Below are 20,139 nucleotides of genomic sequence, written 5' to 3'. Positions count from 1 at the left end.
TTCAGTTATGGTACAGTTCAAACAACCATAATGAGCATATGAGGTACAGTTCAAATAATCATGAGAATATAAGGTACAGTTCAAATAACCATATGAGCACAAGACCATATGAGTTAGTTATTTTGAAATTACAGACAGACACTTCAATTTTATTTATTAGTATAGATGATATTTTAAAAATTGTACTACAAAGTTATTTTTATTAATTGATTTTGCTTAGTAACTAAACACATTTATATTTACAAATTTTAAATAAATCTAACTTTAAAATACAAAAAAAGTTTAGTAGAGTATACAGATTACAGATGGTCACTGACCTGCAAAAATATGGACTAAGGGCGGTTATGCACTCATTTGATCTGAGTCCGTAAAAATACGGACATAAAAAACTCGGACCGAAATGAGATATTGCTAAAAAACCGGTCAAGTGCGAGTCAGGCTCGCGCAACGAGAGTTCCGTACTACAGCCGTATTTTTTCGACATTTTGCACGATAAACTATGATGAATAAAAATAAATAAAAATCTGTTTTAGAATGCACAAGTGAAGCCCTTTCGTATGATATCCCACTTGATATAGTTATCTTACTTCGAAAATTGAAAATGCTAATTATTAGTTCATGACTACAATTTTTTTTTTTCACAAATTCACGATTTTCAAATTTTTCCCCTAATATCAGCTATAAGACCTGCCAAATTTCATGACTCTAGGTCAACAGGAAGTACCCTGTAGGTTTCTTGACTGACAGACAGACAGACAACAAAGTGATCCTATAAGTGTTCCGTTTTTCCTTTTGAGGTATGGAACCCTAAAAATGTAAACTAACTATGTGAGGCTAAGATAGCTGTGTATGCCAATGCTACGCGAGTCAAGCAAAGTCGCTCCCGTGTCTCCTATCCCTTTGCACATCCACTCTACTAATTTCTAGTTTATTTATAGTTATCTTAGCTTTGACATAGTTAAGCTGTTGGTCTGCAACCAGCTTAAAAATTTGGAAAATTCACTTTTAATTAGGTGATTACTTATGAAGATAACAGACTCAATCACTAAGCGCGCCTTTTTGGAACCATGTGTGCTCTGGCTCTGGTGTGTACTGATCGTAAGATCAGCTAGGTGTCAATCAGTAGTCTAGTCCGTATACGAGTAGTCTAAAGCAAACAAGTAGTCTAGTCCGTATACGAGGCGTATTTAATCTTTGGTCTATGAACTGCGCAAACCGCCATGTTGCAACTTCAGATTGGACTACTTTTTTTACACGCACTGTAATAATAATTTGACAAAATTTTATTAAATTTTAAAAAATTTAAGAGATCAGAAATATCTATCGAGAATCATCAGTTTGAACCGGCCCTAACATAAAGGCGAGTGTACTCTATCGTCGCTTGCGGCGCGGCTTGACAGGCGCTTGCACGGTGACGCTGGCCGACGCTATCTCGTCTTGGGAAGCTCCTTCCACCTTCTCCAGCTGTCCACGCGCTTCCACGAAGAACATCACATCACGCAGTTGCTCTTTCAGTTCTGCCACCTGCAGGTAAAGCGAGATTTATGAAAACTTTGCCCCCATATGAACCGTTCGTCCATCGTGGTGTTTTAATGAGGAATAGACGGGATTTTCAAACATTAGTTATGTCAATAATTTGTTCACCGTGTGACACAGGTTTAATACCAACTAGCTCATGCCCGGCATTGGTTGCAATACCTCTTTATTTCAATTTGCGGCGTGTGCGTCACCTTGTCGGATGTAAATGGCAGGTACCATACGTCATTCGTGCTATACATTAACACAGGAATACATAGTCACCTCGGCAAGGAAAGCTTCCTCGCGTTGCTGCGCGCGCTCCTGCCACTGCTTGTGCGACGCTGCTAGCGCCGTCGCCAGCCCGCGCTCCTCCGACGCCTCGCTCTGCAGAGACGACACCCTGTCGAGTGCCGACGCATGTTACAAGGTTATAGCCACAGAATACTTAGTAGTACCTCCCAGATAGAGGAGAATCGCTACAGATTTCTTGTACGATCGTACGGAAGCTTTTGTGTGAGAGTCCTACTGGCACTTGACCGATTTTTTACACGATAATCTTGCTTAATGTGATTTTACTTACATAATAATAATAATTGTTAAAGAAAAATTAAAATAAGGAGAAGGTTAATTTTTTAATTTTAAAGCTTTTAAAACTCTAACCTTTTTATTAACCTGATTGGCTTTTACCTACTTTTCGGGGGGTGGATGACGTCACATTCAACTCAGGCAAAATACTCTTTTTTTTCATTCAAATTAATAATTTTGGTTCCTTTTTGTCGTCCAACACAATATTGTCGCTTGTAATTTTTTTGGTCTTCAAATGGAAATACTTTGCAGGAAGTACTGACTTGGTAGTGAGATGTTGCAGCTTGCGCTCGAGCTGCTTGTTCTCTCGCTCCAGCGTGGCAACCCGCTGCCGCAACGCCGCCGCTTCCGCCTCGGCGCTAGACGCGCGCTCCTCTGCAGCACAGTGCAGAGCCGTGTGATCTGACTCTAGCCTTAAAAATGAAAAAATAGGATGTTTTACACAAAGCGAGAAATATCTAAAAAGATACATGCGCAAAATGCGTAAAATCCAAGCGCATAACGTGCGAAAGGAAGCTTCGCTTCAATACTATACTAACTCTGCAACTTTCTCTTCATAGTACATCCTCTGGCTGTCGAGCTGTTGTGTCAGTATGTATGTGAACTCCAACTGCGCAGAGTCTAGCTTCTCACCGCCGCACGCCGCGTCCGAAGCCAAGCCCCCTTCAGCGGCCACCAGCTTACCATCCGCCTTGTTTTGAACCAAACGGTGAACGAAATTGTCCCCTGCAAGTGAATGACTCCTTGTGTGAAAACGCTTCTATAGTAACTTTTTTTAATCGATTACAAGTTAGCCCTTGACTGCGAACTCACCTGGTGGTTATATGGATGATTGATGAATGATGATGCACTCTATTATGTGCCACAGTGCTGTGTGAGCCGTGCTCTTAATCATCTTAACAAGAGTCGCTATTCATTTCATCTTTGCAGAGCCTTCTGTACCTGTAAACTACTTATTAGGCCTATTTATTATTTATTTACCTGCATAATCCCAAACTCTATTGGATCCCAATTGCAGAGCGTAGGTGTGATTTGAAGCCAGAAAGTGTTTAGCTGCGTGACCCTTTTCGTATCTGAAATACAAATTAAGTCAGTGAATAAAACACTGGTTTGGTTTCGATAGCCATCCTTAAATTTTCTATTTATTACACTTACAGTGACTAATGACTATATCTTATTTTAAACGGTACAGAATTATCTTTACTTCATAAAAGAAAATTTTTGATAAAAAATGGTGGATGCAAAAGCTGAAAGGAAGAGGTTCAGAGAGTGATAGTGATCAATCATGGACAATAAATGTAGATATAGTACAAAACATAGGTACAAAAGGGCTCCTCGCGCGCCATTTTAACTCTATGGGTCAACTACTAATAGAAACACTACTATTATTATTATATATTAAGAAGTAGACGGAATGACACACTTTTTAAACCTTCTTGGTTTTTTGCTGTGTCTAAATTGGATTTGTTAAACATTCTCTATGTTAATAATTTAAAAAAAAAAAAAAAACTGTCATGTCAAAAATACAGTAATCGTACTTTTTAACACCAAGTTAAAATAGTGCGTGAGGAGTTAAATTATATGCGTTATACTTTCAATGACTAACTAATAATGTTGCTAGTATAAAATTTTAAATAATTATTTCGATTTAAAATTTAATGGAAAAAATCACACTTTTCATCCAGGCCAGAGCCAGAAGTACAAATCAGGAGACTAAGACTGGTCTTAGTCTCCCTGATTGACCACCAATATTTTTTTTGCACGATAAATTTACCGAATACGGACTGGCGTTTATTATAAACTAGCTGATGCCCGCGACTTCGTACGCGTGGATTTAGGTTTTTAAATATCCTGTAGGAACTCTTAAATTTTCCGGGATAAAAAGTAGCCTATGTACTTCCCCGGATTGCAAGCTACCTCTGTACCAAATTTCGTCAAAATCGGTTGAACGGTTGAGTCGTGGAAAGCTAGCAGACAGACAGACAGACACACTTTCGCATTTATAATATTAGTATGTATTATAATAAATTGAGTGTATTATGTAGATTCGTTAACACGTTGTTTGTACTACAAAAAACGTACAGTTTTAATGGTGGGAACGGTTCTACACTCAATGTATGCATAGTTTACGTATTCGATAAGATTTACCCTACAAAAAACGTGCGGTGTTAATGCCGTGTGAAACCATCCTAATACGGATGTGTACATACTAATACTAATTCCTATATTCGCTTGCAATATGCAACCGAATGCTTTTATTCCCACTACAGTTTGGAAAAAAGGTTCTAAGTACATACTGAGAAGAGCCGGCAAGAAACTCGTTAAGGTTGATATTACTTACCTGCCGCAGCCAACGTGTCCACAGATGAGGCAGATCCACAGAGAGCCCGCCTCCAAACCCTCCGCTATGCCCGTGGCTTCTCTGGACTCATCGCCGTCGCCCTCTGTACATCAGAGATATCAACACTTTAAACACATCATTAAGGGTTTCGTCATTACAAAACTAAGGGCGCTTAGACGATAGAATGGAATCTTTGTTCATAGCAAAACCACAAACATAAATTAAACTAAGTTTCAGTACAGTAGTGGAATGCTACAAACAGCTAAGTCACTCGCTACCTTGGATTAATTCTGATTTAATTCTTTGGCAATAGCATTTGTTAGAATTTTCTACCTGGTCCCTTTTTTTTGTAATTTTTTTGTACCAATGGATAGCTAACGAAACGTAGATGTTTTTAAAATAATCCGCAGGATAAGTGCCATAGTAATTTTTACAGAAAATTTGCAAGTTATTCAAAGAATTAAATTTAAAAATCGAAAACTTGTACAGTTTTTGGGCTGTAATTTTAAAATGCTTGAAGATTTTTTTTGTTGTTTTATAACTGTTTATTATTAACAAGGATATGTACTAGCAAGAAATAAAAAAAAATCTAATGAAATACATTGTTCCTTTTTTTTATTAATTTTTAAAGTGGGAAACACCCCTTTACCAAGAAAAAAATAAAAAAATTAATAACTCGAAAACGGTACACTTTCGCATAAGCACTTTAGGGGTCGTTTGATAGCTATTGTCCAGTACTATAACCCCTTAACGGGATCGTGTCCTCTTTTCCTGTAACCCTGTATATGTATACAAAACGTAGTGTAAGTTTATTTGTATTTTGGATTGATTACATTAACTTTTGCTTTTATTTGCATCACATTTTGCTTACCCACATCCCAACACTTGCACATGTTCTGTAACTACCTCTAGAATCTAGTTACGATCGTTGATGGCATAGTTTTCATATATTTATGGTAGAATTTTATTAAAAGAGGTTAAAGAGGTATTATTTGGAGGGTCGGGACAGGGAGAGGGGAAAGGGAGGGAGAGAGAGAGGGATAGAGCCGTTTATTACATTTTAATAAAAAATGGCGTCGTAGTCATCCTTTTGTATCAGGAAGGTACTAACAGTGTCATGGTGTACATACCTGTGGCGTCACTCTCGCACTGCAAGCAGATCGCGTCTTCCCTGGGCTCGGGCGTCTGCGCGCAGCGGCACACGGGGCAGCGCGCATCGCGCCAGCGCACCAGGCACTCTGCATGGAACGCGTGCGCGCACTGCACGCTCAACACCCCCGCCACACTCTCGTCCATGCGCTCTGCAATCACAGAACATTCCAATATTCAAATAAAAGGAACCACATGATTGACCGTGAGACAAACCGATCGCATTGGAGGTTTACAATCGCCAGTTAGCTAGAAATTGTGAATGCAGAAATGATCCCACAGGATTGCTGTCTAGGCGTCTCTGTCCTGCGATTGTATGAAGTATCTCTTTAGGCTGTTAGGGTGGGCAAATGCGCAGTATATGTGGAAAACGATTGGCCGTCGCGCACCCACTCCACGCGCGATACCCACGCCATGTGACACAGTGCCTGAGGCTCCAAGCCGCTGTATGGGACGCCAGAGAACACCGCGGGGAACTCCCGAGCTGACTACGATACCTAGACAGACAGGGCAGGTGGGCAGCTCAGTATGCGAAGCGGGCGGACTGCCATGGCGCGCCCACTCCACGCGCGACACCCACGCCATGTGACACAGTGCCTCAGGCTCCAAGCTGCTGTACGGGACGCCAGAGAACGCCGCGTGGAACTCGCGGGCTGACTGACATGTGCGGAATCTGCAGAGCATATTACACAATACAGATAATTATAGAACTAGTCACATCATGACATAAGAAATTATTTCCCTTCCTTGAAAAATAGGGAGCTGTATTAGAGAACTAAAACACACTGTGGGTCCAAACAAAAGGGTAGACAGACATATTTAAAATCACAATAACTTACGAAAGCAACGCCATATAGTGATCTGGTGATCCATCCCTCAAAACTCTCACATGTGAGACATCATTTTGGCAGGCCGCAGCAAATGCCAACAGATCAGCTGCACCTAGAGCACCTGGCACGGAAAGTAGGCACAGTGTTTTGGCCTCTTCTGCTTCTTTCAACTCACTGTAACAACAGACATTTAAAATTTAAAAAATATTCATTGGTAATATAATCTTACTACTTAATATTATAAATGTGTAAGTTTGGATATTTGTTACTCCTTCACACTACAATGATTGAAACTTGGAATGGAGGTCAGGGCTGAACTTTGGAATAGAGACAGCTCATGCACCAAATTAACAGACTACCAAGTTCCTGCAGACTTATTAAACTAACCTATATCCACATGGACAAAATCAAAGGCACATAATTTTTTGATTGAATATTAAAAGCAAGTATTATGACTTATTTATGTTTTTGTAAAAAAAATTAAAAATATTTCATTCAATCCACTTTTACAGTACATAAAATGATTGTAGTAATATGGATGTCATAATTCTAAATCCATGTGGTCTGAAAATCCTGCCTCATGTGACTCAACGGGAAAATAAAATTCCTCTTGAGTCATACTGAAACTCAAGAGGAATTTTATTTTCCCACTGAGTCACACTTTTACTTACGGGAGGGTGACTTAATACGAACAACCCCATTTATTCAGGCAGAGCAAAACACAATAGTAAAATCAACAATACACATAGAACTTACTTTTCTTTATATAAATGGAGGACCCCTTTAGTGACTTCAACTAATGGGTTGCCACAGAAAAAACTTATTGACTCGCTATCCTCTGAAATGCTGGTCTCTGGAGGTGACAGGCGAGAACTAGTTGGTAGGATGCCAGTATCAGTGTTTGGGCCCATTAGTACACTGGCATATGTCTCCACTGTTATTGTCTTGGAGTCTCGCTCACCTCTATCTCTTTTCTTTTGCTCTTTGGCAGATTCTGAATAGAATAAATAATTGAATGTGCAATACTCTTGCTCCATATGCAAATAACGTTGCTATTAATACAAATTTTAAGGGCAAAAGATATAAATCTTTAACCAAGTATTGGCACGGTTGTAGACGTTGTCTTTCTCTAAACTAAATTTAGAGTATCCGCATCCTCCTCTTTTTAACAATGCTAAAAAGGGACAGAACATGAACTTTACATTTAAAGACTAGTGCACGCTACAAATTTAAACAGTAGGCATGCGACTGTGCGCTATAATCACTGGTTTTAACATCTAACAATAAAATTTAAAACTGTCAAACTGCGTCTGTCCTTTTCATTATTACATTAGTAAGAAGTTAGGTTGAGCTCAGAATCAGTACCAGTATTTTATTATTTTAAGACTAGACAAAAAGTTAAATTTTTTGACTTGGTTTAGTGAAAAACATTCCATGATGAATATTACAATAATATGATGCACTTGTCTTGTCCTTTGTTGAAGCAAAAAATGAAAAATCAATCACTAAACTTCCCAATATATTGTTTTCACAAGCACTATAAATTAATACAAATTTATTCACTTTACAGACCTATTTCAGCTGAAGAATCGCCCATTTCGGGTAGCTCTTCATCAATTTCAATACGCAGAACACACAAAGAAACAGACATTTAAACAATATTATCGTTCAAAATTTTACAAAGGAAACAGTTGTTTCAAATACATAATCCGTAATTTACAAAATCCGTACGTTCATTATCCGTATGATCCGTACATTTTACAAAAGAAGCAATATCCGTAGCGATTAAAAATATACTTAACAAAATTGCTTCGAAATCACAACAAAAGAGAAACCAAAATGCACAGGTTTAGTGGAAGGCACAGAGTACATTATATATACCTACTGGGTGGAAGGTAGCACTCATGCTATGTCGTCTTCGAAGAAATCTCTTCGGACCTTAGATGAATGCTCTAGCTCTAGTAATATAGTAGATAATCTATGGATGAATGATTACTATCTCTATGCTTCGGACTATAATAACTAGCGCCAACTAGTGGTCATAGACATTTTTATTTGCAAGTGTTACTATATTTAAAAATTCAATTAATTTTTTTAGTGGCCACATTGTCATAATAGCCACTCCGCCCACTGCCGCCATTGTCCGGTAGGAGTAAGGCTAAGCGCGCACTGCGATGCGATTTTTGTCCACATGTTCAATACAAAATTTAATCGCAATATTATTATTCCTACGCGCACCATGATTTATTTGCATACCACGAAAGACAGGGAGCCGAAATCAGTGAATACCTACTGTACCACCATGAAAACAAGACATGAAGAACATTTAATAAATTATATCAAATAGAGTGAACATTTAAATATGGATTCAAAAAAGAAAATATCTTGGACGATCTAACCTAAGGACGCGCCTCGCATGATTATTCCCCTCTGTCAATAGTAATGGATTTTTAATCCACTGCGTTTATAAACACTGTTTGCGGAATCGATTTTGTCATTGTCAGAATCGTTTTCGATGTGTGACGACGTTTTACACGCTGGGTGAAAAATGCCTGTTTGTGCCGTTAGTGAGTGCAAGAACAAATCAAACACATCAAATTTACAAAAAGATGGAATTTCATTTCATAAGTAAGTATTTTTGGTGTAATAAACGCTTTCTATAAATTAAATTACATAAATTATTATAATAAAATAACAATCGAGAACTTTACCGATTCAGTAATTGAGTACGTAATAATTCGGTAGAAACGAGTCACACTCCTCACGAGACTATATTTTGTTTTTTCTAAACAATTGCAACCCTCGATATATACAAATTAGGTTAAAATTTGAATACGCGTGAACAGCATGAAATTACGTAGTAGTAAAAATAACACTAGTCTCGTGGGAAGTGCGGTATACTATAGACGGAGAGCCAGCGCTCAAAAAACTGTTTGAATTTACTAAGGCTAATTTTTTGCGCATACTGACCAGCTCTGTCCCCATATTCTGCTGACTAACCATTACAACTTTTATTTATATGCAATATACAAGTTATATAACAATTTTCAGCCTTAGTAAATTCATTTTATTACCTCGCAGGTACGACACCTTTGATAGCGCACCTGAGTCACTGTTCTCAGGTTCACTTGACTGACCGCAGTATGTTTGTGTACGCAACCATTCTAATGAACTATATAAAAATTAGCCTTAGTAAATTCAAACAGTATTTTGGGTCCTGGCTCTCCGTCTATAGTATACCGCACTCCCCACGAGACTATAGTGTTATTTTTACAAAATTTTTCAGTATTAGATTTAATTGCGTAGGACATAAGGTTCGATTTTTAAGAATCATGTGATAGTGATTGCGGTTCGATTATCGATATCGATGAAAACATTTTCTTTATTATTAACGACTAAATTACCGTCTTCAAGTCAAGTAAAGAATAGTTATTATTAATTACCACAATTTTTTCGCTACCTATACTTGTAATAAAACTAGTCGATTTCTGTGATTTCACGTACTTAATACATTTAAAAAAATATTAAAGCAACGCAATTTTAGTGATAGGCGCGAAACGGGGTAGGGTGCCTCTGAACTGGGTAATATGTAGCTAAAAGGTGTACCTTTCTCAAGGATGAGGATTAGGTAATAATTTATCATAATCGTTTTATTTTTACAGATTTCGATATTTTTACAGAGAGAATCGCCAAGAATATACATAACATTAACCTAATGGTAAATAATGACGTGTTAAAAATAGAAGAGGCCACCGTGTGTGTTTACTAATTTATTTTCATAGTATCATATCTGTCTTACGGAATTTTGCTGTGGGGTAAAAGCGCCTGCCGCTTATTGAGAAAATTTTTGCATTGCTAATTTGTAAGGGCAATACGTGTAATATTTAATAACTTACATTTAATTTTTTTGGACAAAGAGTACACCATATTGGAATTACCATGTAAACCCAATGCGCAATAAATAAATGATTGATTGGAAAGAAAAAAACATTTTATTGATTGATATACCTACTAATTATGTTTGGTAGGCTTTTGCGCGGTCAGGTTTATTTTGTATTATATAATAATATAAGTCATTAACTTGGACGATCTAACCTAGATTAGAACGTCCAAGGTCATTAATAAGCACATTTTCACTATAGAAATTTTAAATGAAAATTTCGTTATATAAAAAAATACAAAAGATTAAAAATGATATAAAATAAGTAAAAAAGTATGTGCATATTTTTTAAATAAATATTTTTCTTATTTTTACGTTGCATTATTAGTTTTTGGGATAATTACCTATTAAGTGAGGTGAATGTATGCAAGAATACGCTACGCTGACCAAACACTGGTTTTAAGTAATTAAATACGAGTAATAAATTCTTACTTCTACTTTTGTTTCTGAAAAACTATCGATATATTTTAAAATATCGATACGGTAGCATCGCAAATCAATTTGACTGTCTTACACTCGTAATGTCTTTGTATGTTGATGTATATAACTTAGTAGTGTGCGTAAAATGTAGTAGTGTTGAAGATTTAGATATGTGTGTGTTAATAATGACACAAAACTTTGTTAAGTAAGTGTGTCAAGTTGTCTATGTAGTGTTTCCTCGTCCCGCACCAAAAGTGACAGAAATTTTTATTCGTAATATTAGGCGCGTTACAAGTCCATAGGTTAGATCGTCCAAGGAAAATATGCATAATTTACTACTTAATATTACATAAAAGGAATTTGAAGAAGAAAAATACAAAATGATCTTCGTGCATATAACAGGAAGTTCTTTGATCATTATCAAATTCGCATCGCACCGCAGTAACGAATATTAATCGCACGCGATTTTTTTTCGCAGTGCGTGGATGATAATGTATTTTGATGGTTCACAGATTTGCGATTTTTTTTTGCAACGATTTATTTTCGCTGTGCGCGCTTAGCCTTATAGTGGCCCCGATTCTCTAGTCTCTCTCTAAACTAAATTTAGAATATCTGCATCCTTTTCTTTTTACTAATGCTAAAAAAGGAACGGAACATGACTTTCACATTTAAAGACTCTAAATTTTAGTGCACAATACAAATTTAAACAGTAGGTTCGCGAGTGCGTGCTAAAATCACGGGTTTTACCATTTAAAAATTAAATTTAGAAATGTCAAACTGCTTCTGTCCTTTTCATATTACAATAGTAAGAAGAGGGTGCGAATACTCTAAAATTAGGTTGTGCTTAGAATCGGTGCCAGTGTTCTAACTCTGTGGTTACCGCCCATGCCGCCATTTGTATTTGTATCTGCTGTCATTTAATCCGTGATTATTTTTCTAATAATTTTGGTGTGATTTCATTGCTAATTCGCGTCGAGTTGAACTATCCTCAAAAGTGTTCAGCGCACCAATTGTTTTAGAGATTTTGAACTACTTTTTATACTAAGTACGTAGGGTTAAATTCAGTGCACAAACTTGGACGAATATGTACATTACACAAACTGTTTTAGAGATTTCGGACTTCTTTTATTAAATTTAATACCTATTCAGTGTTAAGTTCAGTGCACAAACAGTTTTAGAGATTTTGGACTCATTTTCATATTTAAGTATAAGTAGGTATGTAAATATTATCAAGATGTCAAATTGCTTTGTTATACACGGACAAGGTAAATGTTTTGATTGTTTATTTTATTAACGGCTGAACTCAAGTAATACCTAATCACTCTACCTGTAATCTGTCGATAAGTTACTTAGCAAAGTCAAAAAAACCGGCCAAGTGCGAGTCAGACTCGCGTACGAACGGTTCCGTACCAGTATCTATAATATCGGCAAAACAATCATGTCTGTTGAATGGGAGCCCCCTTAAATATTTATTTTATTCTGTTTTTTAGTATTTGTTGCTATAGCAGCAACAAAAATACATCTGTGAAAATTTCAACTCTCTTACTATCACAGTTCATGAGATACAATCTGGTGACAGACTGACAGACAGACGGACGGACGACGGATTGGATGCAGAGTGCTAAGTGCGGATTAGCAGGCATGTAGGTTCCTCACAATGTTTTGCTTCACCTTCACCGAGCTGTGGAGTGGAAGTCTATCGGTTGAAACTAACATAATAATATAATTGTTAAGGTTTTGTACCAAAAATGTAAAAAAGCAATACTTCTATTTTATTATTATGACTAAGTAGGTGTGACAGACATACAGTCTGTCACACCTGCTTATTACAAGTATCTACTTATGCTATTAACTTGAAATGACTATAGTTTTAAATAATGCAATGCAATTGCAAAATGTACGACTTTAAAGTGGAACATTATATGAAAGGGTTTCATTTACATTCTTATAAATAGGTTTTTTTTTATTTTTAAGCAAAGTTGGGAAATTAAGGTGTAACACCCCTGTACCTCTGAGGACCACATACAGCTGTATTTCCTGTTCCTGATCTCGCCTCTAGTTGCGCAAAGATGGCCATAGGCAGAATTCGGTTAGCAGGATATTTAATTTTGAAAAAAATATTAATTTTTTTACAGTTTTGACGCCAAATGAACCGAAGCTGAAGGAAATAATTACAAAGTTGAAGAAACAAGTGCGCAGAAAACAAGATAGCAAACAAGTCTCTTAATGATACAATCAGGTTTCTTGCCACATAAAATTATTCTTGCACTTTCGGGATGATCGCATGAGTCTCGATGGATTGACGCTAATTCCCTGAAAACAGCGAAGGACCCTTAATATGGAACACAACATTGGCAGTGTCCTCTCTGAGAATTACATATTATTATTTGTCTCATTTGCTGTGGAGCTGGAGACCCTGAGGCCACGGCGTAGTGCCAAAAATAAGGCTAGCCATAAGTGTTATTGTTAAATAAATCATAAAAAGTATCTATTGTTTTTGTTAATTTCCTTAATCCCTCCATTTTATTAATAATAATGATAAAGTCAGTCTAATGGAAACAGTGAAAATGGTGGGAAATCAAAAAAATAAGTTGTGTATTCCCAGATTAACTAGGGATATAGTATCAAATACGTTTTCCTAGTTAATCCGATGTCACAACCTATTTTTTTTATTTCACCATTTTCACTGTTCATTAGATCTATAGTAGACATTTTAAGAGTATTCAATATAGTACGTAGGTATATACATATACTAGTATTTTGCTCGCTGCTCGAGCTGCTAAAGCAGCTCTCGAGGTCTATAATCGCCATTTTGAATAAATAAAAAAAGTTTTAAATTTTGTATGAAAAAATAAATTCCGCCATTTTGAATTTTTTTTCCATTCATCGAATAGACCTTTAGATCCTGATCATCTCTTGCCAAGAAACCACTCTTCCATCTTTCATACCCTCCGAGATGGACGCCGATGAAATTTGTATGGCGGCCATCTTTTTTTCGGAATTTTGAATTTTTTTTTTAATTTTTGGCAATTGGATGAGGTTTCGAATGACATTTGCTCGAGCACCTCCTACCTATCTTCAATACCTTGAGCGTGCCCTTCACCCGCCTCCAAAATCCTCAATCATCAGGTCTCTCCATATGTTGCTCTAAAGGAATTTTTGTCTTCTGCACGAAAGTATTAGTGAAAAAAAAAAGTTTCATACAAAATTTTACAGGAGGAAATTTTTTGATAATCTCGGCCGCCATCTTGTTTTTTCAATTTTTTACACTTTTTCTAAAAATCGTTTGCTAATATTTTCAATTGTTGCAAGTTTAAACAAAATCGGTTGGAAAACAAAAAAGTTACAAAAGTCAGGTCGGCCGCCATCTTGTTTTTCTGAAATGTCATAATTTTTCCCTACTCGAATCCCACTCCTGAACATATGTCCCATACATTATTATATCATTTTCTATCTCTTTCTAGGAGAACAATTATGTCAATGAGTGAGTCAGTCAGTGGTAATTGAGCTATATATAGTACCTATAATAATATCGAGTTTTGTCTATGACTACTAGATGGCGCTGCTTTCTAAGAAATAAAATTTGACGAGGTATAGGTACATATTAATCTATGGTAGCACTTATACTCTTTGGGGCTTTGGCTACAATAATAAGTGCCAAGTGGTGCCAAGTGCCGAATCTTTGAGTCACAGAGTACTTTTAACATATGGAAATAGAGTACTATCTCGCGAGCTAATAGTGGCAACAGCTTAGTAGCGCCATCTGTATCTGACGAACGGAACTAATATTCATAATAATATGTACATACCTACCTATATATATAGACTGCTTTATAGGTTCATACCTATACATATAATACATACATATAGGACTGCTATGGAAGGTAGGATTGTGTTCAGATTAATTATTTATTAATATTTGACTCCCTTACAATTTAACATATCATGTAAATTTAAAAAAAATCTATAATAATTAATCTGAACACATATTTTTAAATAATAGAAATTTTTGGATTCTAATCTTTATTTTTACCAAAATTAATCCTAATCACTCTTCCTTATCCTAAAACAGTTTATAAAGTTGCCTGAGGACTGGGGTCTGGTGCCGAGTAGTTTAGTTTCAAGATATCAATATTATGAATCCAGGTCATAAAAAGATCCAAATCTTTTGCACGATTTGGAAATTCATGCAGGACATTTTCTAAACCTGAAAAGTAAAAATATGAGTATCTTAGTATGGTCACAAGTTCATAACATGTTCACTAAATCTGACTCAATTAATCTAATCACATCTAATCTGAGGTCGGGGGTTCAATCTAGGGCATGCACCTCTAACTTTTCAGAGTTGTGTGTTTTAACTAATTAAGTATCACTTGCTTTAACGGTGAAGGAAAACATCGTGAGGAAACCTGCATGCCTGAAAGTTCTCCATAATGTTATCAAAGGGTGTGAAGTCTACCAATCCGCACATGGCCAGTGTGGTAGACTATGGCTAAACCCCTTCTCACTCTAAGAAGTGACCCGTGCTCTGTAGTGAGCCAGCGATGTGTTGATCATGATAGGAATTTGGTCTAGAAAAACTAAAGAAATACCTACTTCTTTATTCAAATAAACTTGTAAATAGGTGCTTTCGAATCGTCAAGAGAATCTATCACTGGATCGGAACGCCCAATACTTAAAGAAAAACCTATGCGTGAACCATATTGTCATCAAGTTCAAGGAATTTAATAAAAATTGCATTCAAGGATTAAAGTAGATACCTATGACGGTATTACAATGGCATTTACAAACCTGCAGTGAACCTGAACAGCCTGGAATACAGCCCCTCTTGTAAGAAATGTTCACTAAACTTAACTAGTACCTAACTACAACTATACTGGAGTCCTGTCTCGTAAATAAACACTGGAGTTCTGTCTCAAAACACTGGAGTCCTGTCTCAAAACACTGGAAGTCTCTGTTTCAAACATGGGTACGGAAAACTTAAAATTTCTTTGGTCTCAAAACACTAGAATCTCTGACAGCTTACTTAGCGTGGGTTAGGTTCACTGGTTTGCTAAACGTAGCGTGAAATCACTAAAAACTGGCTTTAAATAGTTACAAAAGGTATTGAAAATAGCAAAATCAGAAAACATTACGACCGCCAGCACAGACCGGCTTTACAGTTTACAGCTCTAGTCTTTTTGATCCTTCACGCACGATGTTCACGCCTCACAAATTTTTTTTTCACTTGGCTTTAAGGCTCTGGGCCCTAACATTTTTCAGAAAAAGAAAAAATTGTAGGTATTCAATTTCAAAACAAATCAATTTTATCTTTAAAATACTTGAATCAACATAACCTCACTACACGTTGTTTGTCACAATCTCACATTGACTTATTATAGCAATCTCACGTACAAAATACAATGACACATACAAATGACAAACAAAAATACTGGCCACAGTGACAAGGACATAAAATAATTAATTATTCATCACGTTCTAATAAAAGCTTAAATGCATAAAGCTATCTTGCTTTAACGTTAAAGTCACAATAGGACACCTTATAGAGGTATTTTGTTCTGAGCCTGCACATGTATATATTTTTTGTTCTAAGTGTGACCGTTTTTGAAGCACTTATTGGCAATCCATTAGAACCCAGAGCCGTACAGGCAGTTAAAAAAAACAAGTGACAATGTCATTATTCTCACTTCTTCTTCTCTTAATATATGGCTTTTTCCAGTGCCATGTCAGCACAATGCACTTTGCCAGTCTCAAGTAGCTTGAAGGAGACACAGAGGAGATTGGCCGGTAAAAATGTGCAGTTAAGATCTTAAACTGTTTACTGTAATAGAAGGGTTAATTTATTGTTAGTGCCATAATATAACTATTACATATAATATTACAACTGGGATCACATAAACAGACACACACATGGGAAGGCCAACAGAGAAACATAGATACACAAATTATAGCTTTAGTTTGTTAATTTTAAAAAATTTACATAGATACTTAATATAAGGACTATACACTAACATTAAAACACATTCAACATTCAGAGGGCGGGGAATTTTAGGAGGGAGTGATAGAAATTAATTTATTTCCTTTGCCTTTAAAAATATCTAGTCTATCTAAGCGAATCTATGGTAATAGAGTAAAGAGTTAGTTTAAGATATTTAAGAAAAATAAAGTTGTCTGTGGTCTATTGGACGCCAAGTAAAATGGTTTCATTTTAATGATCCGTAAAATTAAAAACTAATATACAATAAAACTCAACATGGTAGCAGACCAGTGGTTCCGATAAACGTAAAAATAAATAATAAAACACCTATACCGTAAAAATAATAAACATAAAACTGTGTAAGAAAAAGTTGTGAGTTGTGAAAACTCGTGAAAACCAAAATGGAGGAAAAAGACGAAATTTCTCGTATACAAAGGCTTACAAATGAAAAAACGTTTACCTTATGGAAATTTCAAATAGATATTCATCTCCGAAGTACTGATTTGTATGAAATCACACTTGATCCGACAGACAAAACGTACACCTCCAAAGAAGAAATAAAAAAAGATGCCCAAGCTAAAAAAATTATCACCAGTACAGTTGACCGTAAACACCTACCATTATTACTATCATGCAGTACTGCATCTCAAATGTATAACAAGCTATGCTTTATCTTCGAAAAGAAAAGTGACCAACAAAAATGTAATACTTTACAAGAATTCTTCCAATATTCTTATAACAAACAACATGATATGACCTTCCATATTAGCTCGCTTGAAAACATAGCATACCAACTGAATTGTCTTGGTGAACAAATAAATGAAAACATGCTCATTTCAAAAATTCTGTCCACATTACCTGAGCAGTACAATAGCTTCATAACAGCATGGGAATCAACTATAACCTCTGACAAAACTATTAACAATTTAATTTCAAGAATATTAGCTGAAGAAAAGCGCTTGTCAAACACGAATAATACTGAAAATGTTGCATTTAAAGCCTATAATAAAAACAATAACAATAGAAAGTTCAAATCTTGCAAATTTTGTCATAAAAATAATCACTTAGAAAAAGACTGCTTTCATAAAAACAAGAAACCTTTTTGCACTGTCTGTAAGAAGAACAATCATCAAGAAAAAGATTGCTTCTGGAAAAAGAAACAAGTATCTTTTCTGGCCGTCAATGAAAATTTCATAATCGATTCAGGCTGTACCAGTCACATGACAAATAACGACTTAATATTACATAATAAAAAACAATGTGAAATAGAAATAAAAACCGCAGAAAAGAATAACACAATAACAGCAAGTAATATAGGCACAATAGAAACTAAAAACTGCAACTTTGATGATGTGCTTTATGTTCCAAAACTTGAAAAAAACTTACTGTCAGTTAATGCTATAACGGAGAAAGACGGAGTTGTCATATTCACAAAAGATAATGTTATTATTAAAAAGGACGATGAAATAATACTACAAGGCGAAAAAAATATTAAAGGTTTATATAACATAAATATCAACACAAATACTGAAGAAAATGTCTTGATTTCATATAAAAAAGAAACAGCTGAAGAGTGGCACCGTAGATATGGCCATCCTGGAAAAGAAACATTGAAAAATATTATTAAATCAGTAAATGGCATAAATATAACAAGTCAGGAAATAGATACACTTACCTCTACTTGTGACATATGTATGAAGGCAAAACAAACAAGAATACCATTTCATACTAGACAAAAATCTGAAAGAAAATTACATACAATACACACAGATGTGTGTGGGCCGATTTCACCCATAACGTGGGATGAAAAGAAATATATATTAACATTTATTGATGACTATACAAATTATACTCAAGTCTATCTATTATCTAATAAAAGTGAAGTATTTATGTATTTAAAACAATACGTTCAAGAAATGGAAAGACACACAAACCAAAAAATCAGCATCATACGCTGCGATGGTGGTGGAGAATATTCTAGTAATAACCTGAAAGAATGGTGTAAAAACAAAGGTATAAAAATAGACTATACAATACCCTACAGTCCACAACTTAACGGCAAAGCTGAACGTTTTAACCGCACCTTGATGGAGAAAGCACGAGCTATGCTATATGAATCTAACCTAGAATTTGAAATGTGGGGCGAAGCTGTACTGTCAGCAACCTACTTGTTAAACAGAACTCCACGAGATAATCAAACACTAACTCCAATAGAAATGTGGTCAAATAAAAAACCAAATGTGACAAATATTCAAATATTCGGTTCAGAAGTCTATACAAAAATATTAAAACCCCTAAAAAAATTAGACGAGAGAAGTGAAAAACTTATAATGATTGGATACGCTCCGACTGGATATAGACTCTGGAATTCTGAAAACAGAGAAATAATAATAAGAAGAGATGTCAAATTTGTTCAAAGCAAAAAAGAAGTAAAAAGTAATAACCTAGAAAATGATGAAGATATAGTTGAATTAACTCATAGCTCATTACAAAATAAAGAAAATATGGAAAAAGAAATAGAAGAAGTTATGAATGAAGAAAACACTAAGAACAATGAAACAACACAGACACAAACAGACAATGAAATCCAAAAAATATATGAAGAAGAACCAAAAACAAATGAAGAAGAAATAAATATACCCGATGACATAACAGATACAAATCAGGATGATGACAATACAGAAAGTTCAAAAGGTAAAAGACAACGAAAACCACCGCAAAGATATGAAGATTATGTTATGATTACATATAGTGAAGCAATTAGTGGTAAAGACAAACATAAATGGCAAGAGGCTATTGAAGATGAAAAGAATTCTTTGATTAAAAATGAAGTTTGGAAAATTGTAAGTGAAGAAGAGACTAAAGGAAAAAAGATTCTAAGTAATAAATGGGTATTAAAGATTAAAGATGATGGCACATACAAAGCTCGTCTTGTGATCAGAGGATTTGAGCAAAGAGAGGGAATTGACTATAATGAGATTTTCAGTCCAGTAATAAACAGTAGTCCTTTAAGAATGATTTTAGCAATTGCTGCTCTAAACAATTTAAAAATCAAAACATTTGATATTAAAACTGCATTTTTATATGGCAGATTGGACAATGAAGAAATCTATATGTATCCACCTGAGGGAATGAATATTAACGGTATATGCAAATTAGAGAAAGCCCTGTATGGCATGAAACAAGCTCCTCTTAAGTGGAATAAAACATTTACAAATTATTTGAACAGTCAAGGTTTATTACAACTTAAAACAGAACCATGTATTTTCAAAAATGAGGAAAATTCAATATTTTTAGGCATCCATGTAGATGATGGAATAGTAATTGGGAAAGATGAAAAAGAAATAGACACAATAATAAGAAAAATAGGAAACAGATT

The 20,139-nt window shown here is 35.4% G+C and overlaps 2 protein-coding genes across 2 annotated transcripts in view; both read right to left on the bottom strand.

The window, feature by feature from the left end:
* Window positions 1–20,139, bottom strand: part of pasha (partner of drosha) — a 144,958-nt gene that overhangs the window by 17,307 nt on the left and 107,512 nt on the right. The gene's annotated exons all lie outside the window — the stretch shown is intronic.
* On the bottom strand, window positions 138–8,281 carry LOC117985387 (BRCA1-associated protein). Its single transcript, XM_034972084.2, has 11 exons — window positions 7,996–8,281; window positions 7,180–7,417; window positions 6,433–6,597; window positions 6,091–6,266; window positions 5,575–5,745; window positions 4,445–4,547; window positions 3,085–3,176; window positions 2,643–2,829; window positions 2,367–2,516; window positions 1,801–1,918; window positions 138–1,524 (listed from the first exon to the last, which is right to left on the bottom strand). The coding sequence occupies exons 1-11, from the start codon at window positions 8,072–8,074 to the stop codon at window positions 1,372–1,374; spliced, it is 1,632 nt and encodes a 543-aa protein (XP_034827975.1). The 5' UTR covers window positions 8,075–8,281; the 3' UTR covers window positions 138–1,371.

This window comes from Maniola hyperantus, chromosome 9 (assembly GCF_902806685.2).
Source record: "Maniola hyperantus chromosome 9, iAphHyp1.2, whole genome shotgun sequence".
Taxonomy (NCBI): Eukaryota; Metazoa; Arthropoda; class Insecta; order Lepidoptera; family Nymphalidae; genus Maniola; species Maniola hyperantus.
This window is presented reverse-complemented; position numbering and strand designations above follow the sequence as displayed.